This window comes from Callithrix jacchus, chromosome 20 (assembly GCF_049354715.1).
Source record: "Callithrix jacchus isolate 240 chromosome 20, calJac240_pri, whole genome shotgun sequence".
NCBI classification, from domain to species: Eukaryota; Metazoa; Chordata; class Mammalia; order Primates; family Cebidae; genus Callithrix; species Callithrix jacchus.
Window position 1 is genome coordinate 30,429,883 of NC_133521.1, and position 17,615 is coordinate 30,447,497.

General features: G+C 42.8%; 1 protein-coding gene and 1 long non-coding RNA gene across 31 annotated transcripts; one reads left to right on the plus strand and one right to left on the minus strand.

Moving 5' to 3' along the window:
* On the plus strand, positions 1-14,188 carry ZNF23 (zinc finger protein 23). Of its 30 annotated transcripts, none has more exons than XM_035282554.3 (7): positions 1-38; positions 244-573; positions 5,156-5,220; positions 7,493-7,669; positions 7,792-7,873; positions 8,203-8,310; positions 11,878-14,188. In XM_035282554.3, exons 4-7 carry the CDS (start codon positions 7,649-7,651, stop codon positions 13,668-13,670), a joined length of 2,004 nt encoding a protein of 667 aa, XP_035138445.3. In that variant the 5' UTR covers positions 1-38; positions 244-573; positions 5,156-5,220; positions 7,493-7,648; the 3' UTR covers positions 13,671-14,188. The 30 variants fall into 30 exon arrangements, with proteins under 30 accessions (XP_035138445.3, XP_078213784.1, XP_078213780.1 ...); XM_078357658.1 differs by having other exon boundaries at positions 7,543-7,669; positions 11,881-14,188; XM_078357654.1 differs by having other exon boundaries at positions 1-573; positions 7,543-7,669; positions 8,203-8,319.
* LOC118149761 (uncharacterized) lies at positions 9,335-15,979 on the minus strand. Its single transcript, XR_004737466.3, has 3 exons — positions 15,842-15,979; positions 15,374-15,456; positions 9,335-9,463 (listed from the first exon to the last, which is right to left on the minus strand). It is a non-coding gene; the product is annotated as an uncharacterized LOC118149761 (long non-coding RNA).
* Positions 15,980-17,615: the final 1,636 nt, after the last annotated feature.

Consider the following 17,615-nt stretch of genomic DNA (forward strand, 5'->3'; position numbering starts at 1 on the left):
GCACTTCCGGCAGCGCCGGGGAGCCGCCTGCTGCGGGGGTGAGTGCAGGACTGCGGGTGCCGTGCGTCTTTCCCTGTTCCTTGGGCTCTGGGTCCGGTTGGGACGCACTCCTACCCTGGGTGGAGCTGGGTCTCCCGTGGCCTGTGTTGCCAGGAGGCCCAGGCTGGGAGAGGGAGCAGGGAGGCGGCCCGGGGTGCTCTTCTGCGCTCCTCGACTCCAGCTTTGGTCTTTGTGGCCCAATAGGTTGCACCCATTGGAAGGGGAAACCTGTGTTGCTGTCACAGCCACGAGGCCCCGGACATTTAGCACTTGTCTGCTGGGGGAAGATGTGTGGTGCAGCTAAAGGGTGGAATATTTGTGGGCATGAAGCGGCCTTAGATGATACTGCAAGTCTTCTGACGAGTTGAGGTCTGGCAGGAACATTAACCTATGTGCATCCCAAGTATGGACCGTCTGCTCCCAGGCTTCTGATACAGGGTCATGAATTAGACCTGCCCCTCCCAGTCACCCGGCAGCAGAAGAAGCCCGGCTTTTGGAGGACACTGTCTCCTGGAGCAGTGTCAGTCCCAAAAGGTAACTCAGCCCTACTTTTCTTGGCTCTGGGGTGACAGTGACCTGGGAATGACGTCTACAACGTGATTACGAATTCAGTCAGTTTTAGAATATATTTAGTAGTTTCAGAATCGCGAATTCATACCCCCATGAAAAGCAAATTCACTACCTAAAGTACAGTACTTGGATACAGGTCTTTTTGTCTTTAATCTTAGGATGTTTTAGTCAAAATACTGTTTTCCAAAATTGCTTACTTTTCTTTCCTACCACCTAAGTATGGTTATGTTCATTGTACTATAGTTAGCCACACTGGCTGTTCTTTGTATTACATTTTGGGTCCTCCCTTTTACCCCATCTTTGCTGGTTTATGTATTTATTTAAAAATATATATTTATATGTTATGTGTTATATAGTAGTAAAAAACATCCATGAACACACCACCCAGTTAAGAAACAGAACATTGCCAGTACTGCTGAATTTATCAGTGTGTTCCTCTTCCTCACTCCAACTCCCAGTCTCCCACCCCTAGAGGTAAAAGTTGTCTTGAATTTTGTGTTAATTGTAGCCCTATTATTTTTACAATTACATATGCATGTATCTGTAAGCAATGTACTTAAACTTTTTTTGTTTTTGAGCTTTATATAAATAGCACCATTGTGTGTATAAGTAATCAGTGACTCACATAATTCAATATTATGTTCCCAAATTCATTCTGTGTAGCTTCTGGGTAATGTTCCATTGTAAAAACTGTATGAAAATTTATCAATGGACATGTGGGTTGTTTTCAGTGTTTTGCTATTAAAATAATGCTGATAATGAATATTTTTGTACGTACCTCCTACATATGAGAATTTCTCTAGGGTGTAAGTTTTTAAAGTTAGGCATGAATGTTGAATTATGTTAAATACCTTTGGCATCTGTTTAGATGGACAGTGTGTTTATCTGTCTTTGATTTATTAATGTGAAAAATATACTAATTTGTATCCTAACATTGAGCTTGGTTTATCTTCAAGGGATAATCCTACTTACTCATGATGTATTACTTCAATGAACTCCTGGAGCCTATTCCTTGATAGAATTTTTGCATTAGAATTCATAAATGAGACTGGTCTATAGTTTTTCTTATCAGTATTGTGTTGGCACCACAGAAAGAATTGGGAAACTTATTTTGCTGTGCTCTGCCACAGTTTACATCATGTTAGAATTACTCATTTCTGAAACATTTGAATGGATTTGCTCATGACACATCAGAGCTCAGTGTTTTGTGAGAGTTAGCTCTTCACTGGCTGACTTGGTTTAATTAGGTAAAAGTAATTCAGATTATGTAGAAAATCTATAGAATGTTATAACAAGAAAAAACCTGGAATCATATTTTTAAAAACCTTCCTCTAAACTGGGAAGGAGCCAAAGAATGCTTTGGACAAGTCCAGCTTGGCAAGTGGATGAATTTATTAGGACTTATGTACATACTGTTGAATGGCATCAGGACAGCTTTAGAGATCTGTGGTGCCCCTCGTCTCTAAGTACTTTTAAGCTAATTTTCTGGCTCTTTGCCTACTGAATTTAAACAACAAGACTTTTCTTGGTAGGTTCTCATATACTCTCTAGAACATTTGCACTCTTGCAAACACCTGCTCCTCTGCTGAGCCCTGTGGTCTTGGCTCACTGCCTGGCTGTCAAAGTTCAGGCAGCAGGTGTACACCCTTGACTGTACAACCTTGACTAGCTGAGCAGGGTATCCATCACACTACATATGTAATTGGTAGAATTTGTTTATTATCTAAAAATGGAGTTATATATTCTCCCATCACAGAAAGAGAAAGTTTTCTCTTTAAACACCAGATACCATATATTTTTAAATAGATACTTGAGTCACAAAAATCCTGAAAAATGTGGAAAGCAGAAGTTAGTAGATTGGGTTATATAGTCATCATGCAATAAAGCCAGAACTTATGAACAGAGAAGAAATTAACAACAGCAAATTATCCTAAACAGTTACTAGGTGAGAGACAAAACAGAATTGCGAACTGACTGTAAAATAGCAATTAAAACATGAAATATATAAACCTCTGGAATGTGGCAAATAGCATATTCTGAGGAAAATTTGTGGCCTTATAGGTTTTAATTGCCAAACAGAAAAGAATGAAAATAAATAAGTCTTGCAGCCTCAAGAAGGTAGGAAAAAAGCCTTTGTAGTCTTAAGTTTCCCCAAAAGTGGAACATGGAACAACGATTTGTATGTAGGAACTTATTTAGGAATGTGGTCACAGGGGCAGAATGAAAGACAAGGGGAGTGAAACAGAGTGGGAGAACTGATACAAGGATGCGTATCAGTTCTCCCACTCTGATACGAGGTACACTCGGCCCTCAACAGGCTCTGCTTTGCAGGGTCTTTGAGGAGCCTTGGAGTCTTAAGGCTGCACCGCTGGGGGACTGAAGGGGAAACATTTCTCCATTGGTTTTTGTACCCTATTGGTCAAGGGATCCCATAAGTGTTAACACCCCTGCATTTCAGGGCCCAGCAGGTTTCCACAGGTGTCCCACACAGGACACCAGAGAAGCCCCAGGGCAGGAACCAGACATAGGTGGTGTAGGTCCTTGTGAAGATCATGGTAGGTTGCACCTTCTCAAAACTGACTAAAGCCTCTGTAGAACTGGACTAAGGATCGAACAAGAGGATTGGAGTGGTACTTAAACTGCCCCTTGCAGAACTGAAAGAACAAACGAAGACAGCAGAATTGGTGAATTTAAAACAAATAGAGGAAAGCAGTGTTGCTCAACTGGAAAAGCTGGTTCCTTGAAGAGAAAAGGAAACCACATTAAAATAAGCAAACCACTGCTCAGCCTAACTGTATTAATCTGCCTGGGCTGCCATAACGAAATACCATAGATTGGGCAGCTTCACCAACGTATTTATCTCTCACAGTCCCCGAGACTGGAAATCCAGGATCAAGGTGCCAGCTGATTTCGGCTCCTGCCATGGCTGTCTTCCTGGCTTATAGACAGTAGCCCTTTCATTGCATCCTCACATAGAGGAGACACGGAGTGAGTGGGTGCATGGGCTCTGGGTCTCTCCTTATAAAGGCACCAGCCCTATTGGAACTCACTTAACCTTAGGACCTTAGTTCTACCCTTAGGAACTCATTTATTCTTATTACCTCCTCACAAGCCCATCTCTAAATACAGTCACGTTGGGGGCTAGAGCTTCAACATATGAATTTGGCAGGGACATAAATGTTTAGTCCGTAACCCTAACCCTAGGAAAAAGGTCTGGAAAGGACATATATTCAAAAGAAGAAGTGGGAAAAGCAAACTAGCTCCAGATATGGAGGAGATGGAAAGAATCTTGAACCAGTATTTTCTGCAACTCTATACTAGTAAAGTTGAAATCCTGGAAGAAATGAATGATACTTTAGGAAAATGTAATTTCAAGACTGACTGTAGGAGCAGTAAAAGTCAGAAAATCACCAGTCCGCGTGTTTTTGAATATAATAAACAAGAGGTGCTGCGTCATGGGACTCTGGCTGCTACAGTGATCTCCTCTCAGGAGCTGAGGCAGAAGTCTAGGCCTTGGCTCATTCACTATCAGAAGACTGGAAAGAATGGGAGACAGCCTGGTCCCTAACGCCCAGCTCAGCTTCCTAAGGACAGCTTGGGCCATGTAGGAGACCGACTTCCCAAGACCTCTCCAGAGGTGTTAGGATTCTTGAGGACATTCAGAGCTTTGAAGAAATGAGGCAGGATTCTGGGGAGCAGCTGCCCTCTTCTCCGGGTGCTGCCTCCCTAGGGCCTGACTCCCCAGGCCTGTCTACTGGGGCTGCAGCCCAGCCAGCCCAGCTTCTCCTGCTGTGATACTGAGGATGATGCTTGTTTTGAGAAAGAGAAATAAGTCAATGATCTTGGTACCGTCCTATTTCTTGAACTGAATTGTTGATACATGACTCTCTGCTTTCTTTTTTAGGTTCTGCATACATTTTATTTTATTTATTTTTATTTTTTATTTTTTTGAGACAGGGTCTCACTCTCATCACCCAGGCTGGAGTGCAGTGGTGTGATCTTGGCTCACTGCAGCCTTGACCTCCCTGGCTCAGGTGATCCTCCCACCTCAGCCTCCTGAGTAGCTGGGACCACAGGCACATGCCACCACCCATGGCTAATTTTTGTATTTTTGGTAGAGACAGGGTTTCGCCATGTGCCCAGGCTTGTCTTGAACCCCTGGGCTCAAGTGATCCACCTGCCTTGGTCTCTCAAAGTGTTGGGATTATAGACATGAGCCTCAGTGCCTGGCAGGTCTTATATACACTCTTCTTCTTTTTTGATTTATTTTGTTTATTTATTTTTACATTTTATATATACACTCTTCTGTTTGTGTGATATGTGTCAGAACTGTAAAGTCCTAGGGTTCCTGGCAGTGAATTTCAGTGTCATAGCCTGAAGTCCTAGGCACTGAGCCAGTGAACAGATCATTCCTTTCTTGGGCGGCTCCTGTTCACACTCCCATTTGGATGCAAGCTGCCTGTGTCTTGCATTTTCTGTGAGGGGCTATGTTGCTCTGGCAGAGGTGGCTTGCCTCATACTTGTCCCTCTTTTTATTTCTCTTTAGCTCCAGCCCTTCTCTGAGAGGGAGACCTGGGGATGGCAGCCATACACCTGACAGCCTGGCCCCAGGTGAGCTGTGGGTCCTTCAGCTCTTCCTCTGGGAAGTTTCAGATTGAAAAAAATTGAGGAGAGCTGGTGAACCTTGGGATGATGGCTGCTTCCACCTGCTGAACTGGAATTTGTGGGAAAGAGGTGGTGTGAAGGGAGGGCGGCAGAGACCTGGACAGTAGCAAGCGGAGGCAGTGGGAGAGTGAGTGGGAGAGCAGGAGGGTGGTGGTCTTTTGCACACTGAGGGTCTCTGCTCCTCTGTATGGGAGCACCGCCAGCATAGGGCTCTGGGTGAGTGGGGACATGGAAGCCGCCTGCGTGGGATGCTCTGTGCAGGGCTATGCATGGAGGACAGTCTGCAGAGAATTGGGCTATCTGTGGTGGGGATGTAGGGAAGAGGAATAGCAGGACCAGATCAGAGAACGATGGCTGTGCCTCTAATTCAGGAGAAAAGGAAGGTCACAGGAAGTGGAGTCAAGGGAGGGGGAAGACAGGGAGTCCCATGGGATGGAGTGTCTCATTGTTCTTGTGAAGCTTTCAAGGCTTAGGATGCGGACTCAGGTCTCTGAGAAGAGCTTTCCCCCTTCTCCTCCAGAAAAATGAACCTGCAAACCAAACTTTCCATACACTTTCAGGGACTTAATGGATCCCCTGAAGCTCATCCATGGACTTCCATGTACTACACGTTGGGAACAATATAGCCACAGTCACACCAGTTGTATCGTTGAGGCTTACTATGCTGCAGGCCCCATGCTCAGCCCTTTGTATGGTCTTTTGGTCCTGACTGCTGCCCTATGTGTGTGATAAGTGCTGTGCTGTATTCTTTCTACCAAATAACTCTGTGATCCGGGGCAAGTAGAGTAACTTCCCCAGGATCACAGAGTTATTGTGTGATTCGAAACTGCTCAGCCACAAGGCAGCTGTGGAACCGCTGATGTTAGCTTGGTCAGATTTGCGATGTGTATGGAATAATTTTTAAGGTAGATTCAAAAGCAAGGTGATCACTTCACAGAGAAGAATCCCAGAGTCCTAGCTACTCAGGAAGTTGAGGCAGGAGAATTGCTTGAGCCTGGGAGGCAGAGGATGCAGTGAGCTGAGGTCTTGCCATTGCCCTCCAGCCTGGGTGACAGAACGAGACTCCATTTCAAAAAAAAAAATCTTTCGGACACAGAGAGTCAAAGGATTAGTGGTGATAAGGAAGACGGCAAGTCAAGAACAATCCCCAGGTTTCCGGCCGAGGTTTCTCGTGCGGGTGATTCTGGCCCCAGCTGAGGCGTAAGTTTAGAAGGAAGTGCCAATGTAGTGAGGTGGTGGTGGCGGTACACAGTGAAGACATTACATTTTGTGCAGAGAAGTGACTTGTTCAAGGTCACACAAAGCAGACTCACAGAAACACCTAGAGTTTGGCTAGAATTGCTGATGGGTGGAGGTCAGTAGGCTCACAAAGACACCTCCTGGCAGAGAGAGTTTGAACGGCAGATCCCTGTCAGTGAGCCCCCATGGCTGTTAGAGCAGGCTGAGGTGGGCAGAGGGTGAGCCTGGCAGAGGCCACAGCTACCCAAGAGGGGTGGTTGGGCATGGGAGTGACACACAGCATCCCTGAGTGGTGGAGCTTGTGCCAACCACACAGCTTACTGATGGAAAGGGGAGAGTAGCTGGCCGGTGGGAAGGCCCGTCTCCCTGCTTTCCCAAATGTTCCCGGAGAAACAGTAAAGTTTTCGGAGAATTGTAAAGTTTGAGACTTGAATGGGAGAGGGTAAGGAAATTTCTGATTTTCCAGGAGACCCTGCAGCCTGGGCATCACGAAGCAGCCTTGGCTGGAGGTGTTCAAGCAGGGGCTGCACAGCCCCTTGGTTGTGGGGTCTTTGAGGGGAATCAGGTGGGGCTGGGTGAGACAGAAGCCATGGCTGATCTTTAGGGGTGGCTTGAGATGTGAGGATGAGGATGATGCGGGGAGCAGAACAGGGCTGTGTTTAGGTGCAGGGGAGCCAAGACCTCAGGGGAGTGGCTGGTCGGTCGACCCCGTGCTTGCCAGGAGGGAGCAGCCTATCTAAAAGAGTGGAGTTGGCTTTAGGCACTTGCTTATGGAAAATGTTTTTCTATCAGCCTGTCTTATGTTACCTCTTATTTGTGTAAAAAATGGCATGAGGTTTCCCTGCTGTGGGAGAAGGTGGATACCCTGTAGTTTACCTTCTTGATGTTTTTTCTGAGATCTTTCCCTTGTTAATATTAATTTTGTGCTCTCACAAGCACCCTCCCCAAGCCCTTATATTGCCCTCTGCCCCTCACTTAGGGCCTGAGCCATGGAATTGGCCCTAGGGCAGCAGGAACCTGTTGTTTCAGAAGTCGGTGACCTTTGAGGATGTGGCTGTGTACTTCACCCAGGCAGAATGGGATGGCCTGTCCCCTGCACAGAGGACCCTGTACAGGGATGTGATGCTGGAGAATTATGGGAATGTGGCCTCCCTGGGTAAGACCTCTCTCCCCTGGGAACCTGGAGTCGGCCAGTTGGGGTTCCTGGCTTGCTTCTCCCTTACAGGTTACTGGTGAGATCTCTGGTAATCTTTTACTGAATGAGAACCCGTTCCACAGTGGCATCTTCAGGTCCCCTCTCATCTTACCTATCTTGAGTCTTTTCAAGGATCTCAGTGTACTCTGGATATTTCAGGCCAAGGTCAAAAAGTGGTATCCCTTTGGGAAGAATCTCCCGGCTTGTCCTGCATGAGGTCTCCTAGGCCTACAGTCTGGGCCCTTCCCAGGCTCTCCCACACCTTCCCAAGCCTTAACCCTCAACCCCTACACTTGCCTCCCAAAGCCCTTGGAAGTATCCAAGGTCTCTCTAGTCCTTCCTAAGCCCCACATACTTTCCCATAGTCCTTAGGCGTGGGACCTCCTGGGGCTCTTACCTTCCCTCCCATTACTGAGACAATCTGAGAAGAGACTTAGGAATTTATCTGTGGAAGATTATTCATCTGTCTCTCCTATTTACCTCTCCCAAACCAGGATTTCCACTTCTCAAACCTGCTGTGATCTCACAACTGGAGGGAGGAGGTGAGCTGGGGGGCCCATCTCCACTGGCTGCAGGAACAGGCCTCCATGTCCTCCGGACTGGTAAGGGAGGTACATATTTCCCATTCTGTTGGAGTGTAGCACTTGAAGCTGAAAGCCAACTTTAGCAACGTGTAAACATGCTATATTTATTGGCCAGTCATACAGAGTAAAGTTGGAGTAAATTTTAATAATTCATAGAGATAGGTACAGTCCTTTCTGTCTTCAAAGTTTGTTATGTCTAATTGCAAGGATACATCTTTTTCCAAATCCTTTATTCTGACTCTTTTCAGTCCTGATTTTGGAATCCTGCCTTTCTCAGACAAAATTAATAGACTCAGCAATTTTGGGGATCCTTGCCATTTCTAAGCATTGTTCACTTAGTGTGGAGGATACAGAATTAACAGCATTTTCACACAGACAGAAGTGGTTAAAAGCACAGTCTTTAGAGGAGACTTTTCTGAGGTCCATTCCCAACTGTGCTGCTTCCTAGGTTGTGTGACTTTGAGTGGGTTATTTGCGTGTTCTCATCTCTGAAAATGGGTTAGTATAGTACTAGTTTTGTGGGTTGAGGATTAAGTGAGATAACACATATAAGTGCTTGGCTTATAGTGCGTGCTCAGTTTAATATTTTTACTTTGGCGTTGAGGAAGACAGCTGTACATGGGGAAAATAATGTGGAAGGGAGAAAGTGCTCTTGATTTGTGCTTCTTAAGTGTGAATGTGAATCCTGAGGTCTTACAGATATGCAGTAAGTGTGGAGCAGGGCCAGGAGTCTGCATTTCTGTGACATTCCCTGGTGAGGTGGTGATGCCAGTACTTCTAGTTACCAGATCACACTTGAAGGAGCAGGGCTCTAATTGGTGCCAGCAGAGTAGCTGCCAGATGACTTCTCATCCCGCCCCCCCGCCCCCGAGGCCCCCTGTTATTTCTTACATTTAGGGTCTGTGAGATTCTCTTGCATTTTTTCAGTGAGTCTTCATTTTTCATAGATGGTTTCTATGGGTTTTTATTCCTTTTGATCATTCTATCAGATGATATATGACCAAGGAAGGCATGTTTTGGAAATGGAGAGTTTGCCACATAATGTGCTTGACAAACACAGGGAATGAAGTGATATTGTGAGGTCCTTAATCGAAGGAGCCTGGATTTCGTTGTGTAGGCAGCTGACTCTCCTGAAGTCTTTGACCTTTCCAGGCACCCATCATGCTCCTAGCTGGGGATAGAAACATTGTAGTTAATGTGTGTAGGTTAATTGGGATGAGGAACCAAACAGGCTCTAGGCAGGCAGAAGGGACAGTGAAGGGCATGAGGCCCATGGCAGCAGTGTTGACTTTCTTTTTAAAAATGTTCAGAAGCCCATCCAATGATATCTGTCTTTCCTTTGCTGCAACTGTGTCAAATGGCCATCCTCACTGTAAGACAGGAAAATTTTGTGACTTCAAAATAATAGAGGATGTGCTAGTAAAGAAAAAAGGGAGGAGGGATACTGACATATGCCACCCAATAGGATGTGGGAAATAGAAAGTAACCAGTGGGAAATAGAAAGTAACCAGTGTAGAAAAATTGGCAAAGAATATAAGTAACTGGTCCACCTAAGTACAAATGTGAAATCAATGTGAAAAATGTCCACCCTCAGTAGAAACCAGTGAAATACAAATTAAAACAAAGAGAGGTATTTTACCTATCATATTGAGAAAAATTATATTCAGTGTTGGTGAGAGTGCAGCAAAACAGGAATAGATTCCAGAGATGGTGACTAGACATATGATAGTATAGATGTCTTAGTCAGTTTGGGCTATAGTAACAGACTGCCATAGAGTGGATGGCTTATAAACAACAGAAATTTATTTCATACAGTTCTGGAGGCTGAGAAGTCCAAGATCAAGGTCCAGGCAGGTTCTGTCTGGCAAGGGCCTGCTTCCTGGCTAATAGACAGCCATCTTTTCACAGTATGCTTACAGGGTGGAAAGGAAGGGAGCTCTCTGGGGTCTTTTTTAAGGGCATTAATCTCATTCATGAGGGTTCTCCCATAGCCCAACCTCCTAAAACAATCACATCAGGGGTTAGGATTTCAGAATATGAATTTGTGGGGAGGACACATTCAGTGTATAGCAAAGGATGAGTATTATTTTTTTAGTTGAGAAAAGACCAATATTAATTTGAAAATGCTTGCTGGGGAATCCAGGCCATTGGAGGGTTTTATTGAGGGCAATTATGAAATATTGAGGAGGGGGCATATTACATATGGTTGAGGAATAATGAAAGATGAAACAACATGAGGCAACATTTTGGGGCTAAGCTTTTGAGAAATTTGGGAACAAATGCAGAGATCAGTAGTTCTAGTTCTAAAGATTACTGGGATTGTAGAAAGACTTTTAGGGAATGATTAAGTTTAAGTTTGGAGGAAGAAGTGAAGGAAAAGGCAAGATTACTGCAGCAGTACTTGGAGAGGAATGGGAAGAGATAAGATGAGATGGGCCTTAAATAGAACCTGTGTAAAGTAGAAATGAAGTTGAAGGAGGAATTTTGGAAGTTCCACAGTTAACATTCTAAGGAAGGAAACAAAATTATTTCTATTTTGCTTCCTGAGGCTGCTGACTCTTGTCATCCCCCAAGTTGCCACATCCTGTTGGATCCTGTGCCTTTCCCTCCTTCAGCATTTTCCTTTTTTTTTTTTTTTTTTTTTTTTTTAGTAAGGAATTCAGTGCTGTAGGAACAACTAAGAGGAAACTGCAGGATGTAGGAAAGCATGGTGTGATGAAAAGAATGCTGACCTGGTGGACAAGACCTAGAGTTTTATTCCACTGCTGTCCCTTTTTTTTGGGGGGTGGGGGGTGGGGGCAAGAGTCTCACTCTGTCTCCCAGGTTGGAGTGCAGTGGCATGAACTTGGCTTACTGCAACCTCTGTCTCTTGGGTTCAAGCAATTCTCCTGCCTCAGCCTTCCGAGTAGCTGGAACTACCATACCTGGCTAATTTTTTTTATTTTAGTAGAGATGGGGTTTCACTGTGTTTCCCAGGCTAGTTGCGAACTCCTGAGCTCAGGTAATCTGCCTGGCTTGGCCTCCCAAAGTGCTGGGATTATAGGTGTGAGCCATGGTGCCCAGCCGTCACTTTTAACCTTCATGTGATTGGTTATTTTCTCTACAGTGGCGTTGCGTTAGGCACAGTTGAGACTGGTGATTTTTTTTATTATTACTTTATAATATTGACACATACTCAGAACAGTACAGAAAATATAAAAAGGGGAAGCAAGTCCACCAAACTTCCTGTGCCAGTTTGTGTAGTTTCTGGTGGATTCTTCTAGAAGTTTTCTAGATATGTACAAATATGTATATCTGCCTTTTATATCTTTATACAGATGAAAATCTATATACTATATACTGTTTTTTCAACTTGTTTTTCCATTTGATTGTATCTTGGATGTCTTTTTCTGTCAGCATATATGGATTTATTGTATTCTTTTACTAGCTACATATTACTTATCCCACCTTATAGAGAAACCCAAGGTTCTTTGACCTAGTCCCATGATTTTAGGGAGCCCCCTGATTATTATGGTCTTTTATAGCACAGTTCTCTTTTTCTAATATTTCTCTTGCATGACATTTTATGTTTTCTGTTTTTTGTAGTAGATATTCAGACTGACAGTGATTTCACAAAGGAAATGTATGACAGGAAAGAGGATGTATCATTTGAACTTCAAAGGGACTTTTCCCAGGAAACAGGCTTTTTAGAAACCTCTCTTCTGGAGAAACAACAGGAACTCTACTCTGCAGGAAATATAAAGAAGGAAAAAAGCAACACCATTGATGGAACAGTGACAGATGAGACAAGCCCCATGGCGGAGTGTTTTTTTAGTCAAAGTCCAACCTCATATTCGTGTCATACCATCACTGTAGAGCAGCCCTCTGGATGTACAGGCCTGGGGAAAGCCATCAGCTTTGATACAAAACTTGTTAAGCATGAAATAATTAATTCTGAGGAAAGGGCTTTCAAATGTGAAGAATTAGTGGAGCCCTTTAGGTGTGACTCTCAGCTTAATCAACATCAAGAAAACTACACCGAGGAAAAGCCTTATCAATGTTTGGAGTGTGGCAAAGCTTTCAGCATTAATGAGAAATTAATTTGGCATCAAAGACTTCACAGTGGGGAGAAACCCTTCAAATGTGTGGAGTGTGGGAAAAGCTTCAGCTACAGTTCCCATTATATCACACATCAGACAATCCACAGTGGGGAGAAGCCCTATCAGTGTAAGGTGTGTGGGAAGGCCTTCAGTGTTAATGGAAGCCTAAGTAGGCATCAGAGAATTCATACAGGAGAGAAGCCCTATCAGTGCAAGGAGTGTGGAAATGGCTTCAGCTGTAGTTCTGCATATATTACACATCAGAGAGTCCACACTGGGGAGAAACCTTATGAGTGTAATGACTGTGGGAAAGCTTTCAATGTTAATGCAAAATTAATTCAACATCAGAGAATCCACACTGGAGAGAAACCTTATGAATGTAATGAATGTGGAAAAGGCTTCAGGTGCAGCTCCCAGCTTAGGCAGCATCAAAGCATCCACACAGGAGAGAAGCCCTATCAGTGTAAGGAGTGTGGAAAAGGCTTCAGTAATAATACAAAACTCATTCAGCATCAGAGAATCCACACAGGTGAGAAACCCTATGAATGCACTGAATGTGGAAAAGCCTTTAGTGTCAAAGGGAAGTTAATCCAACACCAGAGAATTCACACAGGTGAGAAACCCTATGAGTGTAATGAATGTGGGAAAGCCTTCAGGTGTAACTCCCAATTTCGACAGCATCTGAAAATTCACACTGGGGAGAAGCCTTATGAGTGTAATGAGTGTGGAAAGGCCTTCAGCGTTAATGGGAAACTAATGCGGCATCAGAGAATTCACACTGGGGAGAAACCTTTTGAATGTGATGAGTGTGGGAGATGCTTTACTTCTAAAAGAAACCTACTTGATCATCACCGAATCCATACTGGAGAAAAGCCCTTTCAATGTAAGGAATGTGGGAAAGCTTTTAGTATCAATGCCAAACTAACTAGGCATCAGAGGATACATACTGGGGAGAAACCTTTCAAATGTATGGAATGTGAGAAAGCGTTCAGCTGTAGTTCCAACTATATTGTGCACCAGAGAATCCATACTGGAGAGAAACCCTTTCAGTGTAAAGAGTGTGGAAAAGCCTTCCATGTTAATGCCCATTTAATTCGGCATCAGAGAAGCCACACTGGGGAGAAACCCTTCAGATGTGTGGAATGTGGCAAAGGCTTCAGCTTTAGTTCTGACTACATTATACACCAGACGGTCCACACTTGGAAGAAACCATATATGTGTAATGTGTGTGGGAAAGCATTCAGGTTTAGCTTCCAGCTCAGTCAGCATCAGAGTGTCCATAGTGAAGGAAAATCCTAATAATGAGAAGGATGTAGAAAACTCTCAAGGTTAATGCCAAAATGGATCAAGTATCATCAGATTCATCCATTGAAAAACCCCCAAGAGGGGATGAATATGGCAGAGTCTTCATATGGAAACAGTTTTTAATTCTATTCAATTTTTAATCAGGAAAGGATGACCAGTTAAAGAGAAACATCCAAAAATAAATAGCTTTGTTTTGTACCAACAGGACTTAGAAAATATAATGAAGGAAAATATTTCATTCCCAGTAGCATCAAGAAAAGTAGATTTTCTAGAAATAAACAGTTATGGCGGACTTGTATGGAGAAATTTAAGTCTTCACCTGAGGGTAACTTTACAAAGGAAATTTGAATAAATGGAGAGAGAGAGAGAGAAGCCTTGTTCTTGGATAGAAAAACCCATAATAAAGATATTTACTCTACCTACCTTAATTTATTTGTTTAATTTTTGACAACAAGCATGCATTACTTTTGAAAAGATGAAAAGTAATAAAGATTTATTTAAAAAAGGAAAAAGATCTGAGTACGTATTTTATTTTCATATAATAGAGAAAACCTTTCTAAGCATTAGGTGAAAGCCAGAAACTAGCCACAAGATATATACTGATAAATTGACTACTAGAAACTAAATATTTCTATATGTTTTTTGTTTTAAAGTTTAAAAGACAAAGCACAAAATGTGGAAATACTTTTGTGAAATTTGTGATATAAAAGTATAGTACTTGGGCATGGTGGCACACACCTTTAATCTCAGTGCTTTGGGAGGCTGAGACAGGAAGATTGCTTGAGGCCCTGAGTTCCAGACCTGTATGGGCAACATAGCAAGACCCCATCACTACAAAAAATTAAAAAGTTAGCCAGGCATGGTGGTGTGTGCCTGCAGTCCTAGCTATCTGGGTGGCAGTGAGACCCTATCTCTTAAAACATTAATATCTAAAGGTAAGTAATTTAGACACACTAACAGGCAGCTTTTAAACAGATTCAAAAAAAATGTTAAAATAAGAAGAGATATTTAGTCTCAGTAGTACTCTAAGGAGTTAATAAGTTTTTTGCATATCACATTGTTAAATATGCATACATGGGATATTATTCAGCTGTTGAAGATAACATTTACTGTAGATGCCCTTCATATAAGTATAAAATGTTTTCAACACATTAGCATGTTACACGGTTCCTATTTTGTAATAACTGGAACTCTTCCACAAACATGACTTTTCAGATCCTGAAGGAAGGTAGCTGCCTTGGATTCCTGATCTCATTGGTGCTTTTCAAGGTCTCTGATGAAAATCCTGGAAGCCTCAAGATACTTTTTAGAAGGGAATGTCTCACCACTTAAAAAAATTGTAAGCAATAAAAGGAACAGGCAAACTTAAGTATCAGGAAGCTGAAGAAGAGCAGGCCCAATAGTAAGTAGTAAGAAGGGGACTAGAAAACACAGGCAAGACAAGGACATGATAACTTCTGCCCTCCCTCAGGCACCACACACCTCTTTACCATGCCCACCTGTGAGCTCTGTAAGGCAAAGGCTCTCTCTGGACCCTAGGCTCCTTAGAACAGAAGCTAATCATTTAGTTTAGGATGAACCACTGGAGGTTTTCTGAATGTGGTACAGTTATTTAAGATACTTGGACTGGGAGCATCACTGTTCCTTCAGATCCTCATGTTCCAGGAGAAAAGCAATTGCTAGTAAATGAGACTTACCATGACCAGCCAACTCCAAATCTTCATAAGCATCCATGCAGGCCCAGAGATACTCAAATGTCCTCACAGTCAGATGAATGAGGCTGTCAGAGTGACAACAAGGAGTAGGGAGGATGGAGAATTGAAGAGTGCATGCCCTACCTAAAGAAGGCAGCCTCAGCTGTAGCAAATCTGGGTAGGCAGGAAAGCAGATCCAGTAATGCCAAATATTCTGAGTCTTCAAAATGTTAGAAATCAGATTTTTAAAAATCTTAAATTTCTCTCTGTCTCGTTTTTTGCATGTTAAGGATTTATTGTCCCTGAATTCTTGAACAGTTTTAGCTAAAGTCCCTGAATTCTTGAACAATTTCAACATTTTTAGGTGGTTTCTTCAATAAATCATACAGCAGAATCTATTTGTGGACATCAGGACAGTATAACTGAGTATAGAGAAAATAGGGTTATCACAGGTTGTATCTGTATCATCACCTGTTATTGGTAGTAAAGAAAAACTGCTTTTCATAAGACCGTTGATACCAAATGTGTTGGTTTTCACACGATTCTCCTGTTCTCTGCAGACACCAACTCAGTGTCCTACAGTTTTAACAGTTACTTCCAGAATTAGTGAAGACCCCACAGGTTAAGGGCTCAGTTCCACATGACTGCCCCACACTTCAGACACCAGTCATAAGTAGAGGGTCCCTGGGTTAACCATGCTTCTTTGTGACATGGTCACAAATTGGGGGTTCCCATGACGCCCTCTTCCAGCTCAGTAATTTGCTAAAATGGCACAGAACTGAGGGAAGCACATTACTGTTACCATTTTGTTGTCAGAGATACAAATGAACAGCCAGATGAAGAAGTACCTGGGGTGAGGACTGGCGGTCCCAAGCACAGGAGCTTTTGTTCCTATGGAATTGGGGTTCACTACCCAGCACAGGATATGTTGGCCAATCCAGAAGCACTCTGAACCCCATCATTTAGGGTTTTGATGGAGGTTCCATTAGATACCCAGCATTGATTAAGTAATTGGCCATTAGTGAATAACTCATTTTTAAGCTTGTCTCTGCAGATGTCAGGGTTTGGGGCTGAAAATTCCAACCCTCTAAGCACATGGTTGCTTCCTCTGGCAACTAGCCTCCTTTCTGATGCTATCTAGGGGCCCACCAGGAGTCTCATTAACATAAACCCAGGTGTGACAAAAAGGTGCTTATTATGAATATCAGAAGACAGTGTTTGGGAATTGCAAAGGTTTTACAAGTTCCAGGAACTTGGGACAAAGACTAAATATATATTTCTTTTATGCCACAAGCAGAAATGCATTTATTATGGTTCACATAAATTTTTTTTAAACCTGCTTGCTGTGTTTTTGTACAAGGTATTAGCTAAGATAAAATGAAAGCCTGGCAACATTTAAGCAATCAAAAACCATGAACATAGATGTAAAGATTGAAAGATGCAAACAGTATTCATATTTTTTCCCCATGCAGTTGCATTTTTTTCTAAAATGTCTTTCAAAAATTTTGGTAAAATATACACCACATAACATTTGCCATTTTGACCATTTTAAAGAGTATAGCCAGGCTTGGTGGCCCACACCTGTAATCCCAGCACTTTGGGAGGCAGAGGCGGGGGGACAGCTTGAGGCCAGGAGTTCAAAACCAGCCTGGGCAACATAGCAAGACCCTGTCTCTAAAGAAAATTTAAAGAGTAAACTGTACAATCCAGTGACATTTAGTACATTCACCATGTTGTGCAACCATCGGTACTATCTAGTTCCAGAACTTTTTAATCACCCCAAAAGGAAATCTCAAACTCATATAGCAGTCTCTCTATGTCCCTCTTCTCCCAGTTCCTGATAGTCACAAACCTTCCTGTCTTTATGGACTTTTTCATTCTGTATATTACATATTAATGGATGATTCAGTGTGTTACTTTTTATGACTGGCTTCTGAGCTTAATGTTTTCTACATTCCTCCATTTTGTAAGATGTATCAGGACTCCATTCTCTTTTTTTGTTTTTTAAGAGTCCATGACCTGCTAAATCCATTCCTTTTTATAGCTGAATGATTTTCTGTTTATGAATAGGCCCTGCTTTTTAAATGATACATCAGGTGATAGACATCTGGGTTGTTTCCATCGTTTGGCTATTGTGTATAATGCTGTTAAAAATATTTGTGTACATGTTTTTGACATCTGTTCTTAATTCTGGGTACACCCGAGTGGAATTGTTGGGTCATATGTTAATTCTATCTTTAACATT

What these genes read in the sequence shown, in the direction of transcription:
- ZNF23 (XM_008986173.5), top strand. Translation starts at nt 5,188, where the DNA reads ATGGCAGCCATACACCTGACAGCCTGGCCCCAG. An exon ending in TGGGAATGTGGCCTCCCTGG is followed by an intron (nt 7,670 to 8,202) that starts GTAAGACCTCTC and finishes CTCCCAAACCAG; the next exon opens with GATTTCCACTTCTCAAACCT. An exon ending in CCTCCGGACTGGTAAGGGAG is followed by an intron (nt 8,320 to 11,877) that starts GTACATATTTCC and finishes TGTTTTTTGTAG; the next exon opens with TAGATATTCAGACTGACAGT.